The 22,270-nt window shown below is 37.2% G+C and overlaps 1 protein-coding gene across 3 annotated transcripts; it reads right to left on the bottom strand.

Annotated features, from left to right (window-relative positions):
- Positions 1-741: 741 nt before the first annotated feature.
- On the bottom strand, positions 742-21,607 carry ankrd24 (ankyrin repeat domain 24). 3 transcript variants are annotated; one of them, XM_079891557.1, is made up of 23 exons: positions 21,523-21,607; positions 21,178-21,236; positions 14,917-15,047; positions 14,721-14,809; positions 14,580-14,644; positions 14,417-14,474; positions 14,234-14,304; positions 13,979-14,085; positions 12,878-13,053; positions 12,378-12,400; positions 11,582-11,668; positions 10,617-10,745; positions 8,163-8,282; positions 7,788-7,938; positions 7,518-7,681; positions 6,503-6,669; positions 5,125-5,828; positions 4,701-5,038; positions 2,840-3,073; positions 2,568-2,744; positions 1,844-1,999; positions 1,336-1,401; positions 742-1,252 (listed from the first exon to the last, which is right to left on the bottom strand). In XM_079891557.1, exons 2-23 carry the CDS (start codon positions 21,211-21,213, stop codon positions 1,181-1,183), a joined length of 3,321 nt encoding a protein of 1,106 aa, XP_079747683.1. In that variant the 5' UTR covers positions 21,214-21,236; positions 21,523-21,607; the 3' UTR covers positions 742-1,180. The 3 variants fall into 3 exon arrangements, with proteins under 3 accessions (XP_079747683.1, XP_079747682.1, XP_079747684.1); XM_079891556.1 differs by lacking the exons at positions 21,178-21,236; positions 21,523-21,607 and adding an exon at positions 17,500-17,976; XM_079891558.1 differs by lacking the exons at positions 14,234-14,304; positions 14,417-14,474; positions 14,580-14,644; ... (2 more) ...; positions 21,178-21,236; positions 21,523-21,607 and having other exon boundaries at positions 13,956-14,027.
- Positions 21,608-22,270: the final 663 nt, after the last annotated feature.

The raw sequence follows: 22,270 nt of genomic DNA, 5'->3' as shown, positions 1-22,270 counted from the left end.
GCCACACCATGTGGGTTAAAAAAAAACATTTTATCCATGACAGCAATTTAAAAGCAGCTGTAAGCAACATACATAGGCCTAAATCACAAACATTTCAAACACACGGGATTCCTGTGCCAGCCGGGCAACTGACATTGAGATGAATGGGAATGCTAACGGCTAGCTTCCTCCTTGCCAACAGCAAAAACCTCTTACTTTACTTTCTCAGGATATTGTTTCTCTATGCTGTGTTCCTCTAAAAGCATTCTCAATAAAACTGAACAGGAAGGGAAAATCATAAGAAAATGTTTGGTTTATTTTTAAAGGAACAGTACTCCCAAAAATGAATGTCATCCTTTAGTCTAAATATGTGTCTCGTGCTTTCAAGGCTGCATTTATTTGATCAAATATACAGTAAAAATAATAGTAATAGAGTGAAATTTTGTATATATTTTAAAATATTTATTCCTGTGATCTTTACAATAGTCTTCAGTGTCGCATGATCCTTCAGAAATGACGCTCAAGAAACATTTCTTATTATCAGTGTTAAAAGTTGTGCTACGTAATATTTTAGAAACTGTGATACATTCTCTTCAGGATATTTCGATGAATAGAAAGTTAAAGAACAGCATTTATTTGAAATAGAAATCTTTAGTAACATTATAAATGTCCTAACTTTCACTTTTGATTATTTTAATGCATCCTTGCTAAATAAAAGTATTAATTTCTTTCAATTTTTTTTTTTTTTTTTTTTTTTTTTTTGAAGTTACGGAAAAGAGCAGCTTGGACATTCTGCAAAGCATCTCAGTTTGTTTTAAACAGAAGAAAAATGATACTGGTTTGAATGAAGAGATAATGATCAAATTATACATTTTTACTTGAAATAATCTTCTGATTGAAAAGGAAAAGAAACATCATAATGTTCTTTTTATCACAAAGTAACATTTGACACAGTATTGTGAGAGGCCTGCAATGAAAGTGTCAACCGCAGAGTTGCAAAGAAAGACGAGCAGCGTTTCTCAGTGTTTATTGAAACGTGGTACAAAATTATCAGTGTTCTCCCTCATAAATCATCAGGTACAGGAAATAGAATCATCTCTGTCATGTTCCAAAACTACATCATCTCATTCATAGTTTCAATGCCTCTCTGTGATGATACGCTTCGGCTCAAGGGTATGTATAGCTATTAGTTAAAAAGCAACTAATTTTGACCTTTATGTGTCATACGGAGGATTTGGAGCAAAAGCGCTTGAACTTCTTCATCCATCCGACCCTGTTAAGGTCAAAAACAGTTGCACAGATAAGCGTAATATAAGACATCAGATGTAGAAGTAAGGTTGGGTTTATGAGTCTCACCTGTACCGCAGCTAATAGATGAGAACGATATATTGAAATGACAGCCTTGTGTTTGCGCTCCCAGTCCTGAGCACAAGAAGAAAGAAAAGACTTGGTTGTATTCACTTCTACAAAGTCTGGATTTAGTTTTTCATGCTTTAATGTTCATTATTTTGCACATATTTTTCATTGTTGCAGCACCTCTTTCCCCACTCTGTCAGTAACGCTCTTTTTAGTTACGGTCTCTATGAAGCCCCACTTTCCAGAAAGCGCAGTGTGCTCTGATTGGTCGGCTGGACCAGTGTGCTGTGATTGGTCAATCACTTCGAGCTTGTTTTGGAAATGTCACACCCCTTTCAATAACCGTGAGTTTTAACATACTTAAGTCAACTCAACCAGGCCTCATCACTTTTTTTTGTGCGTGTATGCTTTGGGCGGGAATTATACAAATGAGGAATATTGTTATGTGTTCGTTCCCGAAAGAAAACTCAAAACTGATAAAGGGAGGATGACGTTATGCTTACAGTACCTGGAGTTGCTGTGTAAGTGTGGTCACACGGTTCTGCAGTGCCAGCTGTTGTCCAGGTGTCCCCGAGGATGGTGGAGATTGGGAACGTCCCAGCGGGGGACTCAAAGCCCCCAGAGCCTCTTTCAGACGAAACACCTCCTTAGACAACTCTGTGATCTAAGAGAGAGGAAAAAGAAAGAATCAAATCTCCATATCATGGGTTTTTGCATGCATTGTGCACCTTAGAAAAAGATGTCACTGAATGTTAGATAAAGGTACAAAAATATAAATGTTTTACATTAAGTTTTCTGTGATGGGCGGGTTTAGGTTAGGGGATAGAATACACAGTTTGTATAGTATAAAAATCATTATGTCAAAATAGCAAAAACAGACAATGGCAGTATTGTGTCTAAAATGTAAGTTACTCAATATTAACTATTTTTGTGCCGTTGGTCTGGTCTTTTGGTGCAATTTGCGTACCTGATTGGTGGAGTTTTTTTTTTATTTTTTTTTTGCTGAATCATGGGAAATATATCACCAGGAATTCTACTGTTGAACAGGATTATTAAAAAAAGTATAAGTTGAAATAATGTGGGCTGATGGCTTCAATGAAAGCATAAACCATCGATTAATCTTGTAGCTCACAGTAGGTCTGTCTTTAATGGAATATAAATTATCGTTAAAACTCAATGGAGTTTTATTGAGACTTATGGAGACTCTTATGGAGACTCTTCCTCCCTCACACCTTGCGGTCTTTCTCTTTGACGAGCCCCTGCGAGTGCTGGATGTCCTGGTGCAGCTGTTGGATGTGGGTGGACTCAGCCTGAAGATCCGCCAGCTGCTTTTTAACCGTCTCCAGCTGAGATTCAGCCACCTGACGCTCGCTCTTATTAAATAAAGCATCCCGCTGCACCTGGAACACCTGCGGAGGGACACTTTTTTAAGATATGTGCAAATAGGTGGAGTGGAAACGGTCATAAACAACATCAAGGACAACAAACACACACACATACGCACCTCAATGCAGGTCTTCTCATGCTTGCGTGCTAGATCAGCTAACTGAGCTGTCAGTGTGTTGATCTCAGCCTGTAGGGAGAGTCTCTGGGCCTCGTGGTCTTCTTTGGACACCAGTCCCTGTTCTGAAGCTTTCTGTGATCGCAGCTCTTTCAATTCGGTCTCTCTCTCACTCAGAGAATCCTGCGCCGCTGTCGCACTCTGCCGACTCTCCTCTAGAGAGCGCTCTAGCTCTGCCTGAAGTGAGGAAGAATCAAGCTTAGTGTACCATAGTATACTCTTAAAAAGAAATGTTCCAAAAGGGGAACATGCCATAGAAGAAATCTTGGGTTCCCCTTTTAGAGAACAGTTCTTAAAAGAACCATTTTCTGTGAAGAACATTTTAATAATCTAAAGAACCTTTTTCCACAGTAAAGAACCTTTTGTGCAATGAATAGTTCTTCATGGAACCACATTGCCAATAAAGAACCTCTGTTTTTAAGATTTAAAGGTATAGCGGCGGATTTTCTTTTTCCGGGTGGATCATCAAGACTATTGGTCCTCCTAAGTGTCAATCATTCTGGTGATATGTTTACGTAAGGCCGTCGTACGTGCCCGTGCACACGATTCACACGATGGCGTGCGCTCAAAACACAGGTTGGGCTTCCCACTGATGCCTCAGTCGCGAAGTTTCTACTTGACAGGTAAAGTTTGGCATGCTATTTGGAGAAATCCATTTAAAATCACTGCTAGTAAAAGTTAATGTAAGCTATGATTAGCTCGTGCACACGTTTAATAGGCGTTCCCTCTCGGGAGCAGGTAGAGTGTTGCGCATGTGCATTTTTTCAAAAAGTGGAGAGGGCGGTTCTTTTCTAAAATTCGGGAAAATCCTCCGCTATACCTTTAAGAAAGCTAGTTTATTACTTACTGAATACTAAAACAGTATTTATTTCATAAATGTTATGTTTTTCTGCCACATGTCCTCATTATGTTGCAAGCGAGTGCCATTAAAAGCTCACTGAAGTGCAGCTTTGTATGATGTGTTGAAAGTAATTTCCACTGAAACAGGAAGCTAAGGCGGGACATGTTGAATGGCTCCTCCCCCTTTTCAAATAGCCAATAGCGTTTAGTTTACCTCACAGATTGCAAGTCACTTGACAGCACCATGATTCAGTAGTAGAGGTGTGAATACATTTTTGCCATTTCATTCTTAACCAATGTACAGTTGGAAAACGTAATAAAACTCGAGAGTTTGAGCAACTGAAAACACATTTCCAACCCATATTGTTCTGTGACGTGTCACCGTTCGATTTGGCCAGGTGGTATTTATAGCGTAGGGGTTGTGAGTCGCGGGACGTTTTAGATTCTAGAGAGCATTTGATTGGACAGAAGATGTGATGAGAAGCTGAAGTACGCGGTGATGTCATAAAATCCGTGATCCATTTTAGCGGAAGTGAGAGACTGTAGATTTGAATGCTTATATCTCCTAAATGAGAATGTTGTCATTGTTTTGGAACACACCAGCTTATTCATAACCTTAAGACTAACATATTCATACTGAAAGCTAAAAAACTTAAATTTTGATTTCAAGGGGCCTTTAAAATATATTCTTTATCATTAAAACAGCTATTTTGCATTCCAGTCAAAGTTTTAAAAAATCATGGCAGTATTTACCACACTGGATTACCACACTGGAAGTATTCACTAAGGAAGTAGGTATATTTGGAGTCAGGGATAGCCATTTTCATTTTAGTAGCTTTGAGAAATCTACTTTACATTAGCGAATCAATTCTTTTGTGAATCATTTGAAGTGCATAATTAAAAAGCGCCGATTTCCAAAGAACAATTTATTTGCAAATGGAATATAGCATCTTATGTAACTCACCTTGACTTTATCATGTTCTTCCTTACTAACTGAGTCTTTTTGCAGCGCCTGCAGCTCGGCTTGCAGCCTGGCGAGCTCAGTTTGAGCATGCTCACGCAGCGCCCTCTCTGCTTGCAGCTCTTTCTCAGTTTGAGCTAACTGCTGGGCTACTGCGGACAGCGCCTCCTGGTGTTTCACAAGTGGTATTGCATCTCTCAGTTGTAGTACATCATGAGCCCGGCTCTCTCTCTCGGCACACAGGCTGTCCAGAGCTTGTGCTGCCTCTTGCCTCGCAACTTCCAGCTCCTCCTGTATCGCCTCCAAGGTCCGTCCCCCCGACGAGAGATGCAGGGAGTGCTCTGATTGGTCGAAAATTAGTTATATTTAAAGGCTGGAATCAAATGGTTATTTCCAAGAGTCTCGGAGGGACAACAGGTGCACTCACCAGATGCAATGGAAACCTCTGAGCTCTCAGACGGGTCCTCGTCGTCCTCATTTTCGTCTACGTGGGAAGGGGGGCGGAGCCTTTCCAGCTCCAGCAAGGCCTGGTTGAGTCGTGTAGCCACGTCGGCTCGTTCTTGAGCTATCTGGTTAAGCTGAAGACCCAAAGTGACCTGAACCTCCTCAAACCGAACTCGAGGGACGCTATCCTTCAACTCCCTCTCCAGTTCTTCCACCTTTTTCTGCAACCCGTTCACCGGCGCTCCCTCGCCCTCCTTACGCCCAGCTGTTTTGCTTTGCTCCAGGGCTTTTTCCAACTCTTCCACCTGCTTTTTGAGGCTCACAACCGTCTCGTTCTCCTCTTCTCCCTCTTTCCCTTTCCTTCTATCCTGCAGATCTGCCTCAAGTTCCTTTACCCTCTCTTTCAGCTGTTGGATGGTGTCATTGTCACCTTCACTAAGCCTCTCCCCATCTTTCTTTTTTCTGGATAGCTCCGCCTCCAGCTCCTGCACCCTCGCTTTCAGCTGCTGGGTCTCCAAATTTGCCCCTTTCTCTGGGGCCTCAGAGCCCCGTTCAGGCTTCGCTCCTGCGTCCTCCACGGAGTAGACCCCTAGAAGCATCTGTTCTTTGAGTTCCTCTAACTCTGCCTGGGCTTGGGCCAGCTGTTCCTTCATTGCGTTTTGATGTTTCTCCTCTTTCTCTTCAGATCTGAGAAGAAAAGCAAACATTTCAATTACTTGACAGGATTCATAAGTGCATGAGTGGTGGATATTAGTTTAATGCAAGTTCCAATATCTACCAACAACATCCTTGTCAATGGTCAATGTTCTCTTTACAAATGTATATATTTTTTGTTAATTTTGAGTAAATATTGTATAAAATAAGCGGTCACTTAAATTCAGCAATTTTGTTTTTAAATTTGTTTTGTTTGTCATAGGGAACTATAACTAGAATAATAACAAAGTGCAGTAAACTGTAAAACTAATTGCACTACAAACCAGTGTGTTTATGATATATTTGTTTATGATTTTGATAATGCATTTAAAATCATATAATAACAAATACCAGTTTGCAGTATCAAGCAGCAGTTCTTGGACAGGCAAAATAACTGGAAGCGAATGACAACGAAAGCCTTGCAAATTCAAGTTACAAAAATAAGGTGGATAACATCCAGTAAAGAAACAAGAACATATTAATGGCATTGCAAATGAGAATTCCTCTAAAAAATTACATCTCCCGAGTGAAAATGAACACATTGAATAGATGTCTTGGCGACACGTACAGTTTGTGCTATTAGTGAATCAATCACCTGAATCGGAAATAATCTGAATCATATCAAGAAAAAGATTGACATTAGCCTGATTTCATTTTGACTACATTACCCAGGATCCTCTGCAATGCTTGAGGCTTCAGTTGAAGCCTGGGTTCTGGAGTATTTCTCCTGTAGCTCCTCAAACTCTTTCCTCAGAGATTCATATTGAGCCGTCGAAACAAAATCTGGACCCGAGCTCTGCATATCCGTGTCATCCTTCTCAAACATCTCCAGCATCTGCAATGCAAATGTTTTATAGATTTCTCTTTAAAGACAGCACATGTAGTTGCCATATGTTTGCCTCAGCCATTACCCTCATAGTGTTCTTTGATCTGTTTGTTTAACCCTGAACTTCAGTGAAATACAGTACAACCCAGTTTTTGAGAACTCTTGCAACATTGATTTATGTCAAACATGCAGTTATAAGTATTCAATTTGCTACAAACAATTTCGACTTAGCTCATTTGCATGAGAAAACATGAGTGTGCTGCACGTTCCCCAAACATTTCCCACAGGGGCTTTGTAAGTGGAATGCCGTATTAGCGCTTAGCATTACACGCCATGCTATTTTTAACAGAATATGCTACAGTACCACACTGATCTGATTAGTGCTATTATAATGTCAGCTGTCTTTAAGCTTTATAAATAAACTCTCTGTATCTTTAGACCATGAAACATGTGATTAAAATGGGGAGGCATGTGTCAACATGTAACACCATCTCTATTTGGTTTGATCTGAATAACAAGAAATCTGTCTAAAGTAAAACAATTAATTTTATTCTTATGAAAATATGCAATTCACCACATTATATGCTGTAAACAATATGTTAAAATACACTGATTCAAAGTGAATACATGAGCTATATATCCAGCATCAGATTAACTGTGATGCTTTAAGAAACAGGTCAGATGCAGTATGTGGTTAGCGCATATATGTCTGTTTTTATCTTGCACATCTGAACAACCTGCTAAAAACATCTAAACACAAACAATGAGGTCAGTGTTCTGTGTGTGTGTGTGTGTGTGCATGCCTGTGATTTTAATGCTTTGTCTGCATGTGAGTGTTTAAAGGAAAGAGGCTCCACCTGCACTTTGAGAACCAGGTCGACATTCTGGGAGGTCAGTTCCTCCACTTTTCTGCGAAGCTGCTCCACCATGGCAGGGTTCCCCTGAGAGGCGCCCTCGTCCCGGTCCGCCGGCGAATCAGCATCTAGTCCTCGTGATTGCCTAGACAGCAACTTCTCTGCTCCTGATGACATACATATAAAAAATTTCAAATAATGTCCACTTATCAGAGTCTTTCCAACCAAACATGTTCATTGATCTTGATGTGTCAGGAAGTGTTCTTGGCTCACCAGGGAAGTCCAGCATGTCATCTGAGTCCTCGGCGTCTTCCGAGTCACAGGTCACGCCGCTCACCCGAGCCGTTCTCAACTCCTCCAGCTCGGCCAGCAGCCGGTCACGCTCTGCCTCAGCCTCGCTCAGACGCTCTCTCAGAGAGTTTAGCTGAAAAACAATTGTAATTCAACAAAATCATTCAAATCTAGGTTGCTAAAATGGCAATCATCATATGTTTTGATTTACTGGTGAGGACTCCTGCGGTTGACAATCAAAATTTTCTGAAGGTAAAGCATCCCCTTTAACTGAAATGTGACTTTTCAAGAGTTTCAATTCTCATTTTGTTCCCTGTCAGTGCTAATAAGTGTATTATAGTTAAAGAAGTGCAGTACCTCCTCCAGGGCAGTGGTGGCGCTACTCTGCTGCTGCTCCAGAACTTTAATTTTCTGCAGTAGGCGACCTCTCTCCAGTCTAAGCTTACGGATCTCTTCAAAGACCTCCTCATCCTCCGTCTGACACACAAATGGAAAACTGCATATGTGATTATTACAAATTACGAAATGTGTAAATTATTATAGTCAGCTACCTTTTCTTACCTGGGCTTGGCTTGCTTGTCTATTTTTTAATAATAACAAAAAAGTTACATTTAAAAAAATTAAAAAAAAAAGGCCATTTACCATAGTGGAGCGGCTAAGTGATATAATCGTTCAGTTTATGATACAAGCGTGAAAATTGGCATGAGCAGTCTCCATGGGTCACTTGACAAGAAAATTGTCCGAGCCACTTGAAATTTCAAGATTTTTCATTTTTCAAGATGGCCGACACCTTAGTGGAGCAGTTAAAAGGGGGGTGAAATGCTATTTCATGCATACTGAGTTTTTTACACTGGTAAAGAGTTGGATTCCCATGCTAAACATGGACAAAGTTTCAAAAACTAAGTTGTACGTTTGAAGGAGTATTTTTGTTCCAAAAATACTCCTTCCGGTTTGTCACAAGTTTCGGAAAGTTCTTTTCGAGTATGGCTCTGTCTTACGTAAGATAGGGCGGAATTTCCTTATATGGGTCCTAAGGGCACTTCTCTGGTAAGATCGCGGCCGCGCGCGCACTCGTAGACTAGAGCAAGAGAGTGAAAGCAGTTCGCCATCAAAGCGCCCTGCCCGGCTTTTGGGAAGTCAATGTCACCAAAGAAGTGTGTTTTTGGTTGCCAGGGCAAGACAACCCTGCACAGATTCCCAAAGAACCCAGCGTTAAGGAACCCGTGGATGGAGTTTGTTTTCCTGAGCATAAACGGAGTTGTGTAAGACTGTTGTTCCCTGCATTTCGACGATGATTGTTTTATAAACAAAGCCCAGATCCACGGATTTGCAGATCGTCTAATGCTTAAGGATCGAGCAGTCACAATGATAAAGGTTCGCGGTCGTGCGTTGGAACTGGACGGTGAGTAAAACTGTTTGTTGAACAAATGTATCTGTGTGTTGTCACTAGCTCGGCGTGTTAGCACAGCTAAGCTTCCCACACGGCCCGCCCCCAGCCGCTCGGTTTTTTCCGGAAAGACTCGGTACAGCCTATCTTTCTGTTAAAAATTTAATAAAACAAAAGACTTTTTGGAGATATGAAGGATGCAATACTACTCTATAGGTACTCAAGATTAACAGGAGATTGAGTGAAAATGAGCATTTCACCCCCCCTTTAAATGATATACAGTAGTGGTTTATTTGGTGATACAAGCATGAAAATTGGCATGAGCAGTCTCTGATGGTCACTAGACAATAAGCCACCCACAGCTACTTGAAATTTCAAGATGGCAGCCATTTTTCAAGATGGCCGACACCTTAGTGGAGCAGTTAAGTGATATAGTGGTTTATTTGGTGATACAAACATGAAAATTGGCATGAGCAGTCTCTGATGGTCAAATTTCAAGTAGCTGTGGGTGGCTTATTGTCAAGTGACCCACAGAGACTGCTCATGCCAATTTTCATGCTTGTCATAAACAGAACGATTCTGCCAAACATAAGCACTTAGCCGCTCCACTACCACCACACATCAAATGAATAAGCTTCAGGATGAAGGAAATGTAAATTCACGCCTGTACAGTAGAGGGTGTAGCTCAAACAAACCTTTTAGCTGTGCTGCCATTCTGGATTGCTATGGAAGCTTGTTTCCGCCACAGAATAAAACATTTTAAAAGATAATTCCGACTTTTTATCTCACAATTATGAGTTTACATAAAATTAAGTCAGAATTGCGAGATATAAAGTCAGAAATGCGTGATATAATCTCGCAATTGCGTGTTATAAAGTCAGAATTGCGAGAAATAAACTTGCAATTGCGTGTTATAACGTCAGAATTGCGAGATATAAATTGCAATTGCGTGTTATGAAGTCAGAATAAGTCTCAGTCTTGCGAGATGTGAACTCGAGGTGTAAAACCGAAGGTCAGCAGCAAAGGCATTGGATAATAATAAAGTGAGATTAAATACATAAAGTATATTTGTGTAATTTAACATATTTAATTATTACAGGTTTGTGTAATATTCAGAGTTTGCATTTCACTGTTTTTATTCATTTTGAGGAATACTGAATCTGTTTTTGTGTGCAAGTGAGATGAGTAAATATCTGACAGGAGAGCTGTCAGTCAATAAATGGGAGAACAAATTAACTTATTATTTGAAAAGTAACTTTTTTGTTGTTAAAGTAACCTGATTACATAACTCACGTATCTTGTAATGCGTTACCCCCAACACTGATTATAATGTACTATAACTGCTGACTATGGGTTATGTTGGAACAATCAGGGCTACAATTCATTAAAAGCTTTTAAAAGTTTTGACATTCGTTGCCACTCACAAGGTTCTCAGATGAGGGACGTTGGGTCCTGGGGGCGGGAGAAGGTGGAGAAGGGCTCTGGGATTCAGGTGATTGTGTGGGGTCAGGGGGAGGTGGCATACTTGAGGCGTCTGAGGAAGGGGGCGGGCCCTGCAAAATTATTATGCATAAGCCATGCATATGTAAGTGAAAACAATGGGTGCCATTCAATAACCATGTTTATGAAACTAGGGTCCTATGATTTCAGTAATGCAGAAAATGCAGACTGAATCACAGAATACAGTCATAAAAATGGAATTTACAGTATATATTTAAATTTAACCATTAAAACCAGAGAAATAAAAATTCAAAAAACAGAATTTGTGAAAAAATTAAACAGATTTCATTGAACCCTGCGTATGCACAAATTTGTGCGTGAAATCTATGTACGAATGTTTTCACACAAAAAAATCATGATCATCAATTACTTTCAAATTGTCGGGAAAGCCCTTATATGGAGATGGTCTAGGCATATTTTATGCAAATCACTAACCTTGGGCATGCGCTTATTTAGAATATTCCAAATTCATTAACATTAGAATGAGGTTAAGTACTAATTCATCTGCGTACAAACGGGTTATGAATAAGCCAGACATTTTGCTTGCGAGAAGTTCTCCTGTGCGCATAAATATGAATTATCCATGAAATTATTAACTAATGAAACCCACTGTCATGCATTTAAAGGAATAGTTCACGCAAAATGAAAAGTCCACGCTGTTATGGTGTTTATTTGTCCTTTTCAAGCTTTACAGTCCCTTCATTGTTGGAATAGAGCAGTGTCAACATTTATTAAAACATCAAATTTTATATTCCACAGAAGAAGAAAAGACAGGGTGAGTAAATGATGACAGACTTTTTGGGTGAACTATCCCTTTAAGACAAATGAAAAAAAAAAGCTTTCCTTTTTTTAGCAATGTTTCACGGGATTCATGAATCCCATGTTGTACCTGAGCGGGAGATTTAGGAGGAGGAGGGGCTTTCCTCTTGCGGGGTGTGGTTCCGCTAGATGGGGGATTGGGAGTAGGAGGAGCCTGCTGGTGTGGGCGGGGTTTCAGGATGCACAGGTTAGAAAGCAAAGCAAGTAGCAGCAGTGTTAGTCAGATTTGTAACATGCGCTTCTGTTTTCACAACGTCAATTAGTTCTTAAAGGTGAAATGCATTCTTTTGTGATGTTAAAGTGAAAATTGGTTTACATAATTTTTCCTATCCCAACATGCTGAGACAACTATATGAGGTGTGGTCACATTAGCTAAATTTTGCCAGCAAAAAAAGTCCATTGTCAATAGTGTAGTGATGTATAAAGCACAGCTCACACAGAAGTCATTCATGAATTCACTTGACCAACTTAAAATCATTGCAAAATATGTGTGGAAAAGTCATTTGCCCTCAAACAGAATTCAAGATTAGATGGATTCCTATTAAAATGACTGGATTTCGGCCTCAATAATTCGCAGAACAATGATAAATGTGAATGCATCTTAAGCCATTAGTTTAGAATGGCAATTCAGTCTGTTGCCACAAGGGGTGCAAAAGTTACACACTTCACCTTTAAATCAAGCAGTTTAGATACTACAGTTACCCAACTCTAAGTTGAATTACAACAATATTTGTGAAACATTTGTATTTTACAGCAGCATAATGCATCCCTGACTGTCCTTGAAAGTTTTCTGTGGTTTAGTTATTTGTATGCATGTGATAAAGTGTAGGAAGTTTTTTTTTTAAAATGCCATTAGTAAGTATTACCTCCTCATTCGAACCCTCAGCAGCTGGGAATGCACAGGAAAGAAATAAGAAACAGACAGCAGTGCGGTGAGACTTGCACACACCACTCCAAAAACACATTGTAAACCACGTTCAAACACATAACTATATATAATCTTCCCGTTCCACCACATGTTCACTGTTGCAGTAAAAAAGAGGCAACATGAAAGCAGACAGGCAGCGCATTTATCACTCTGTCAGGTGGTACGACCACAGGGGCCCTTTATTAACACTGGGATCCATTTCCATCTCAGTCCGACATATGTTTCCAATCAGCCTTTGTAACTCGAGTTAACTTCTCTATGTTTTCATCCATTGACCCAACGTAACATCTGCTTTTTAGTCTCTCCTCTCAGATTACAAGCGTATCCAAGTGGAGATGAGGCCAAACATCAGATGCGAGGGGATGGAGAACCACCAGGCTCCAGATGGCCCCTCTCTCTGAGGAATTAAAGGTGAGGGCTAGATGTGTGTGTGGTTACCTGCGGTCACGCCTTCGTTCTGCAGAAGCTGGGTTATATTGTGGTTGCCGGCAGTGATGCTGTAGTGGGCGGAGTTATGTCCCAGGGCGTCGGTTAGGTGTGGGTTAGCTCCGCCCTTAATTAACATCTCTACAGTCTCCATGCTGTCACTCTCGCAGGCCAACATCAACGCTGATCTGCCTCGAAACACATGATACCACACAGGACAATAGAGTGCATTAGTCCACGGGTTCCGGAAGTATATTTTCCATTCATTTCTCCCATAGGGATTTCAAAAAAGTCTTCATTAATGGGAGGGTTCAGCCAGAAATGCAAATTCTGTCATCATTTACTCTCCATCATGTTGTTCAAAACCTGTATGAATTTCTTAGTTCTGCTGAACACAAAAGAATATATTTTGAAGAATGTTGGTAACCAGACAGTTGCACTTCCATTGATGTCAATGGGGCCCAATAACAGTTTGGTTACCCATTTCATTTCTGGGTGAACTATCCCTTTAAAGTGTTTTAAGCCATGAACCAAGCCAACCAGCTACAAGGTGAATCATAACATTACAAACATTGATTTGAAAATTTTAAGAATTGGACAAAAATATAAAGGTACAAGGAAAGAACTACAATACCATGAAGCATTGCGAACAGCATAATCAAAATAAAAACTGATGGAGAAATATAAAACTACCCAAAAGGACTAAAAACAACAACAAAAACAAAAAACATTTTTATTTGATTTATTTTTAGCCATTTTTGCCTGTGGGAGAAATTAATAATACAATAATTACATTAAAAATACAAGTCTGGTGGCTTTTCACTGTAGTAAAAGTTATCAGGAGATGTGTGACGGTTCGATACGCTGATGTCAATTATGTTATAATTTTTACATTGTGATTTAAACCAGCGTTACTTTAGTAATATTTATATTCTATTTCAGCATATTTCAATAAAAAAAACTAAACAATTTATTGTAGGTTTAGTTTTAGTTAACAATAACTATACTGATTGAAACCATGCAGTATTTTGTCCTTTTTTAAAATAAAACAAAATAAAATAAAATTTTAAAGATCCTTCAAATTTTATACCAGCTGTTTAAAGCATATCCAACCTGCCCTGGTTATCCTGTATATTAGGATTGGCTCCTCGTTCCAAAAGAAAGGCACACAGCTCGACTCTGCTCATCTGGGCCCCCAGGATCAGTGGAGTTGACCCATCCTAAGAGAAAACAGGAAGTTCAACCCTTTACTGTACTCAACATTTGGTGGATACGTCAATGCATACACTAATAAAAAGTATATTGAATGTCACTTCAGATAAAAAGTAAATGACCTTTTCACATAGTGTTTTGTTCAAATGGACTTACTCCATCTTGAGCGTCAAGGTTGGCTTTAAAGTCCCACAGAATCTCAGTGCAGGACAAGCAGCCACTTACAGCTGCACAGAAACAAATACGTAATAAACCATAAACAGCTTCCTATTACGCACAAATACGACGTTTTGTATAATGTTCATATGTTTGAATATATTAGAAGCGTTTCTTTGTCACCAGCATGGTGAAGGGAAGTCCTCCCGAAACTGTCCGTGGAGTCGACAGGAATCCTCTCCTACAGGATGAACATTACAACTGCACATCAACATCAAATCAATAATAAAATATAAAAACAAATCTATTTTTTCTTGGACTATGGGATTGTGTTCAAGACTCCTACCTGAAGAAGTCTCTTTAGACAATCTGACTGTCCATTTTTAGCAGCAAGATGGAGAGCATTAAAACCTACAGAGAGAAACCAACAGATCTCATTGAAATCTATCAATACTTCCATTAGTAAAACTAGTCGAGTAAATCGTACCTGTGCCGTCTGTTACGTTGATGTCCAACCCATGAGAGAGGATGACCTCTAGACAATCCAACCGACCTCGAGATGCACAAAGATGGAACCTGTGAACAATGTCTTTGATTGTTGATGTGTTTTTTTTACAAGAATGTCACTAAAGCGAGGCCAACGTATGGTTTAACATCTGAGTTGAAATCAAAAGTTCACTCACGCTGATTTGCCCTCCGTGTCCAGTTTGGACGGGTAGAGACCTTTCTTCACCAGCAGCGTGGCTACTTTTTCTGGATCATTCTGTTCAACAGCCTGCAACAATCTATCATCGGTCTTACTCCAGTCCTGACTCTAGAAACACAGAGACACAAACTCACAAATATACACATCATTTATAATAACACATTTAACCATTTAAAGTTTACACCATCTCCAATTTACTGAAAAAATTACAAACAATTTTAATTATACATGACCCAAATCTACTGCATAATCTTTTACAAACATAAACTATATAAAAAGTATAAATTCGGAAACTATTGTCTAACTATTATCTAACTGATAAATTCACTTTAATAAATTTAAAATATTAAGACATTTTCAGAGAATATATCTTGAATTTTATTTTATTCCGCTGACAAACAAAAAATGATCTTGTTTTAAGTTTAAAAAAGTGCTGTCAAATCAATTAATCACTATTATTATGTTTATATAATATATGTGAATATATACTGTATATTATATATATATATATATATATATATATATATATGCATACATAAATGGGTATACACACATATACGTGTACAGAATATATATGAATATAATAATATATATACGCACATCAATTATATAAACAAAAATGTTTCTGTTAGATGCGATTAATCGGTTTGGCAGCACTAGTATAAACAACTAAATTGTGTTAGATTTGTAATTGAAACAGAAAAAAAACTCTTATCCAATAGCGTAAGAAAATACACTTTAATTCAATACATATTAATGGTCTCCAGTCATTTCAGCTGATTTATTTTACATGGAGCGAGACCCCTCACGGAGGCCGCCATTTTGAGATCACATGACCAGCAGAATAATGCTGCGTTCATGCCATGTCGTAATTACCGTAGTTTCGAGTTGACAAAGAGGTTTACATATGTAACGTTCTATATATCCGCATAACGTTCTATTCGGAGCTGTTCACATTCTCGGACTGGGAATTATGCTTTTCTATGGCAACGCGATCAATGGCGAAATTAATCTCCAGTGGTCAGGTGGTACAAGTAGGAGCTCAGAAAATTCGAAAAAGTTGAAATCTTGTAATTAAAGTAATTACAACATTGCGTGAATGCGGCTCAACTCTCTTTATAAATGAAGCAGGGCTGACTGTGAATTGCACATTTCAAAAATGCCATCGGCTGTGATTCCGCCTCACCACCAATAAGACCAAAACCATTTGCATCTTACAGCGCAACATGCGTCAACCAATTTTTTTAAAACATTTTTAATTACCATTTATATTAACTGAGCCTCGCACATGAAATGCGGAAAAAATAGATAATCTGGAACAATTAAGAATGTGGTTCCACTACTGCTAGTTACTTCATAGCCACGTTTTATTAATTTGTGCATTCGTTTTAGTTAATCACGACCACATTGTACAAATCGTTTTACACATTGTTTTAGATAAATCCCAACCATTGTTGTACTAATTTATTCTATTGTTTTAGTTGAATCGCGACCACATTGTACAAATTTGTTCACTCCTTTTAATTAACTCTCCAGGTCTGTTCAGTCATTTTTGACTGAAAAAAGTTTTTACTTCATCGAAATGGTAAGAAACTTATGAAGATTTTGGCACTTGCTATGTGAACACACACAAAAAAAATCACAGACATGATTCGAAATGGTTAAATGGTCCTGAAAAAAATAGTCACACTTGTGACTGGTTCTGGGTCAAAAATGACTGCATTGGAAATTAATGGGAGACAAATTGTCTACTAGACAAATCTAGTGGAAAGGTTTGGTACTGCACCCAAACAAAATCTTACTAAAAACTCATTTTTTTGAGATATCAACCTCAAATGTGGAGAACAACTTGTTTAGATTTATAGCTTTGATTTTCTCACAGTTTTAGAATAAAACATGTTTAGGAAAATATACAGGCTATTTCATATATAATTTAAAAATAGTATTTTTGTGCATTTTTCATAATAATAAACTTAAACTTCTATAACTTTTTCAGACCAAACTAATGTCTGTGCTCCAAAACATTCAAGATTTATGACAGTTTAAGTTGGATTTTCTTTTTTTTAGGTCTATGAGACATCTCAAAAAGTGATTCACAGGTAATAAATTGATCATAACTATTTGATAAATATAATTTAGTCCAATAAAATCTGCCAAAAAATACACATAATTAAATAAAAAACATTATCGAACTTTAATATAGTGCTTTCATTTCATTGAAATAAAAACAATCTATCATCGGAGGGAGGCATTGTAATCATGTTGTACCAATTTCATTCGACTCATTCTAGTTACATCGCGACCACATTGTGCAGATTTATGTCTTTTAATTTTTAGTTCAATTGTGACACCCTCATTTTCATTAAATCTGCCACATTTTAACTAAAAACAAGGGAATATATTCATAAATCATAGGGACACGATATCTTTTTTGCTTCTCAAGTACATGTATCTTGTTTTGAGGATGTTCAGATATGTTGACTAAAAAAACAAAAATGAAACGATTAAGAAATACTGTTGCAATGCAGTCTCCTGTTCCCGTGTGTATGGCTGTACGTACCGTAATGACACCGTAACACATGCAGAAGCGTTTCATTGGGCTAAAGACGACATGAGGATCCATAGAGCTCAGAGGACGTATGAAACCTCTGCTTCTTTCCTCTAGCCATCCACACTATGTGCTCTCAACAAACACCCTGAATACTTCCACAAAAAAGTTCAAATGAACTGAACCTGAACATTCTGCCAAATTCTGTCTCAAAAGAGCCAAGGTTAAGACTTTATATCTAATCTGTCGGTAACAACACGAAGGAATATGCAACTCTGATTATATATCGAGAGCAACTCTTGCTATGCCGTCCTGTTCTGCTGTCTGCGGAGATCTACGACACACACTGCAGTCACTGCCTGGCACGCACACACCTCTCTCTCCCGGTGTCCTTCTTTTTTACTCTCCATCCCAATTCTGTCTAACTTCTCTCTCCTTGTAATTTACTGTTCAGGCTAACCGTTCTCTGGTCCCAAAGCTACTGTATTAGCATCAGGGGGTGAGAGCTCAGCAAACACCAGAGAGAAATACGCAGTCAGCAATCAGACTGAACAGAGGTATAAAAATAAACAGTCTAGTGCACACTAGTGTATCACTTTCATGCTAACTCTGATTAAGTCATTTCCTGTGATGATATGATGCTGTAGAATAACAGTTTTTGTGTTTTTTAGTCAGTGTCCAAAATAGTTTCCAAAATAGCTTTAGCAAAAACTGGTATATTGATGCATTTTCTCTTTATAAATATTGATGACTCATCTTTTTCACACAAAAGTGTAGCAATATGTTTGTCCAATCAAATGCTCTCTAGAATGATGTAGGCTTTTCTCTGAACTTCCCTTTTAAGAGAAGCCATTATTTTGCGACATTTTCTCCAGCAAAGTCTCCAGCATGAAAGTCAATATAAAGTTAAAAATGATAATCAACATAAAAAAAAGAAGTTAAAAATGATGAAAACATAAAAAAGAGTTAAAAATGATAATCAACATAAAAAAATAAAATAAAATGTAGGCCAGGATTTTAACCATCAAGATTTGATTGGACCATTACTTTACATGATCATAATGCAGAAAAGCGTATTATCATTCAGTGTTGTAATTGTTTACTAAAAAATATTTTTCGTTCATTAAAATAAAGCTGAAATAAATAAATAAAAATCTAAATATTAGATAAAAAAACATAACTTAGAAATGTTGCCTTGGCAACTAAATAAAATAAAATAAGCTGAAGTGTAAATATTATAAATACTAAAACAATAAATAAAAAAGATTAAACCAGTATATATATATATATATATATATATATATATATATATATATATATATATATATAGTAGTCAACATTTGAAGTGGATCAAAGAAGTTCATCAAACTTGTCACAGTTCATAAGAACGGTTTTGTTCAAAATTCATGTATAACTTTGATGAAAGGTTTTGATCCACTTCAAATGTTGACTACTGTATAAGCACAAAATTATAACAAATATTAAAAATTTAAAACTGTATGAAAACTGAAAATATCAAAATTATACAGTATTTAATTACAAATAATATTAATATTTATAAAAGAATATATAAATAAGGTAATTCAAAATATTAATAAATACTATAATGGTATATAAACAATACTAAAATGACATGTTATTATTGTAAAAAAAAAACGATATTTATATGTATTTCTTTATTTTATATGTTTATATTTGTTATATATATATATATATATATATATATATTATATTAATAAATAGATAAGTTTTATATATGCATATATATTTACATTCATATATAAATATATATCAGTATAAATTAAATTATTAATAGTTTACGTTAGTAACTGTACTATTTTTAGTAAGTTAATTTATTTATGTAATACCTTAAAATATACTGCATTATATTATCTCTTTTGAGAATAACCACTGAGAATAATGGAACTAATCTTGTTCTATATATATATACAGGTGCTGGTCATATAATTAGAATATCATCAAAAAGTTGATTTATTTCAGTAATTCCATTAAAAAAGTGAAACTTGTATATTATATAGACTCATTACATGCAAAGTGAGATATCTCAAGCCTTTATTTGTTATAATTTTGATGATTATAGCTTACAGCTTGTGAAAACCACAAAATCAAAATCTCAGAAAATTAGAATATTACATGAAATCACACAGTAATTACACAGTGATACCATGGTCATTGAACCAGGTTTTGGTTATTTTGGCAGTGTGGGCCGGTGCAAATCCTGCTGGAAAATGAAGTCAGCATCTCCATAAAGCTTGTCTTCTGAAGGAAGCATGAAGTGCTCTGGAAATGTCCTGGTAGACGGCTGCGTTGAGTGGACAGCACAGTGGACCAACACCAGCCGATGACATGGCTCCCCAAACCAACACAGACTGTGGAAACTTCACACTGGACTTCAAGCATCTTGGATTGTGTGCCTCTCCATTCTTCCTCCAGACTCTGGGACCTTGGTTTCCAAATGAGATGCAAAATTTGCTCTCATCAGAAAAGAGGACTTTGGTCCACTGTGCTTTATTAAATCCAGAGTCAACGCAGGCGTCTACCAGGACATTTCCAGAGCACTTCATGCTTCCTTCATTTTCCAGCAGGATTTGCACCGGCCCACACTGCCAAAATAACCAAAACCTGGTTCAATGACCATGGTATCACTGTGTAATTACTGTGTGATTTCATGTAATATTCTAATTTTCTGAGATTTTGATTTTGTGGTTTTCACAAGCTGTAAGCTATAATCATCAAAATTATAACAAATAAAGGCTTGAGATATCTCACTTTGCATGTAATGAATCTATATAATATACAAGTTTCACTTTTTTAACGGAATTACTGAAATAAATCAACTTTTTGATGATATTCTAATTATATGACCAGCACCTGTATATATATATATATATATATATATATATATATATATATATATATATATATATATATATTAGTGCTGTCAAATCGATTAATCGCATCTAACATAAAAGGTTGTAATATATATATATATATAATCATTATTATTATTGAGTAAAAGTGTTTAATAAGAGCCAACCATCCAGAGAAATATAACTTTCCTAACACACTCTGATATATTATCCATCCATCATTGACTTTAGTAGCGGAGACAGTTTCCCTGTGGACATCTGACCCAGACATGAGGCTCGAATGAAAGATAATATTAAAAACAAAGAGAAAACAAGAAGCTCACTTTCTCTCCCCTACAGTGGCTCATCTATCTGTTCATCCCAACACAACCTCAAATCTGATACACACACCACCTCAGCAGGGGGAAAACACACACACATTTCGTCTTCACACAGTGGGATTACATCCAATAACATAATGTTTTATGAATATTAAAGAAGATGAAGAGCCATAAAAGCTTCCAATGCTAAATGAACACTCAAAACAACGAAGACCGCAGTATATACTCAGCCTGTGAGTGAGTGTGTATGAATGTGTTTCAATAATTGAACACTATAGAGGTCTCTGGTTACAGGTGCCGTCTGCATGCTGGCCTCCTCTAATGCTAAAACACATTTACAGATACAAAGCAACAAGTCACCAAGATACTCAAGAGATTTAACAGCTTAGCTACTATAAAACAGTTTTGCAGACATAATGGCTCGGATTAATAGTCAAACATAAGAAATTTAGCATACTTAGTACGTGACAGGCTCTTACCTCAGTCTTCTTGAACTTTGCTTTTAAGGTTTTCATCTTGTTCTAAAGTAGTTCATGAGCTGTAATGAACAAAACAACACATTTTTTATTAGGAATTTAAAATAGTCTACTGTTTTACACACACGTGCTTGTGAAAAATATTATGTAGGCCTATAAATGATTTCTGTAATATGTTCAGTAAGTCTCACATTGAATCGATAGCAACTTTGCGTCGTAGTTTATTTTGTATCATTATTTATTTTTTGAATTATCTAAAGTCTAAAGACTCTAGGAAGCATATAAATAAACAGAGAATCTTTATAGAGTAGGCAGTAAATAAAGCAAGATAAATGCACAATGACTTACATTCAGTGTCTGATGTTATTCTTTTGCTTTCCTAAGGTCTGCAGTATGAGATCTGTCCTGTGGTGGGATGCCCTGACGTCATTTGCAGTATACACGCCTGTTGGACTTGGCAGACTGGGCACGAAATCCGACCAATCAGCGACGAGGGGCGGGTAGTAGAGTCTTGATTGACAGTTCCGCGCACCGCATGTTTCAAACTTCAGGTGTCATGTGCGATTCACCGATACGCGTCTCTCTTTTTTCTTTTTTTTTATACAAAGCAGTGTTAAATAATTAAATAAGACGCTGAATTTAATAAGAATACCATAAGAAAAAATGTGAAATATATGTAAGTATATATGCTGGCTATATGAAATAAATGTTAAAAAATACCTAAATCCAATCGTCTAAAGTTTAAAATCCTAATAGCCAATCAATCAGTGCTTAGAATGCATGTATCACCTGACGTTTCTTAAATATTGCAATACTAATTTGAAGCAAATATGATTATTTTCTTTAGCCGGTGAGCCTTATGTTTTATTTCTCAACTCATTTATTATATTATTGATTATATAGTTAATTTAAAAGTAGCTATAACACACTGTAATTATGTTAGTACTGTAAAGATATATGTGTTAAACCAAATGGCTGAGGAGCACGTGGACATTCAGATGAAGCGATTGTTATGAATCACCACTTGGGGGCGATAAATACTAAATTAATATGTTCATATTGGCTCTTCAAACATTTTTACAATGCAGTACAATAC

This window comes from Squalius cephalus, assembly GCF_949319135.1.
Source record: "Squalius cephalus genome assembly, chromosome: 13".
Lineage (NCBI taxonomy): Eukaryota > Metazoa > Chordata > Actinopteri > Cypriniformes > Leuciscidae > Squalius > Squalius cephalus.
Note: the sequence above shows the minus strand (reverse complement) of the source record. Positions and strands in the feature narration are given on the sequence as shown.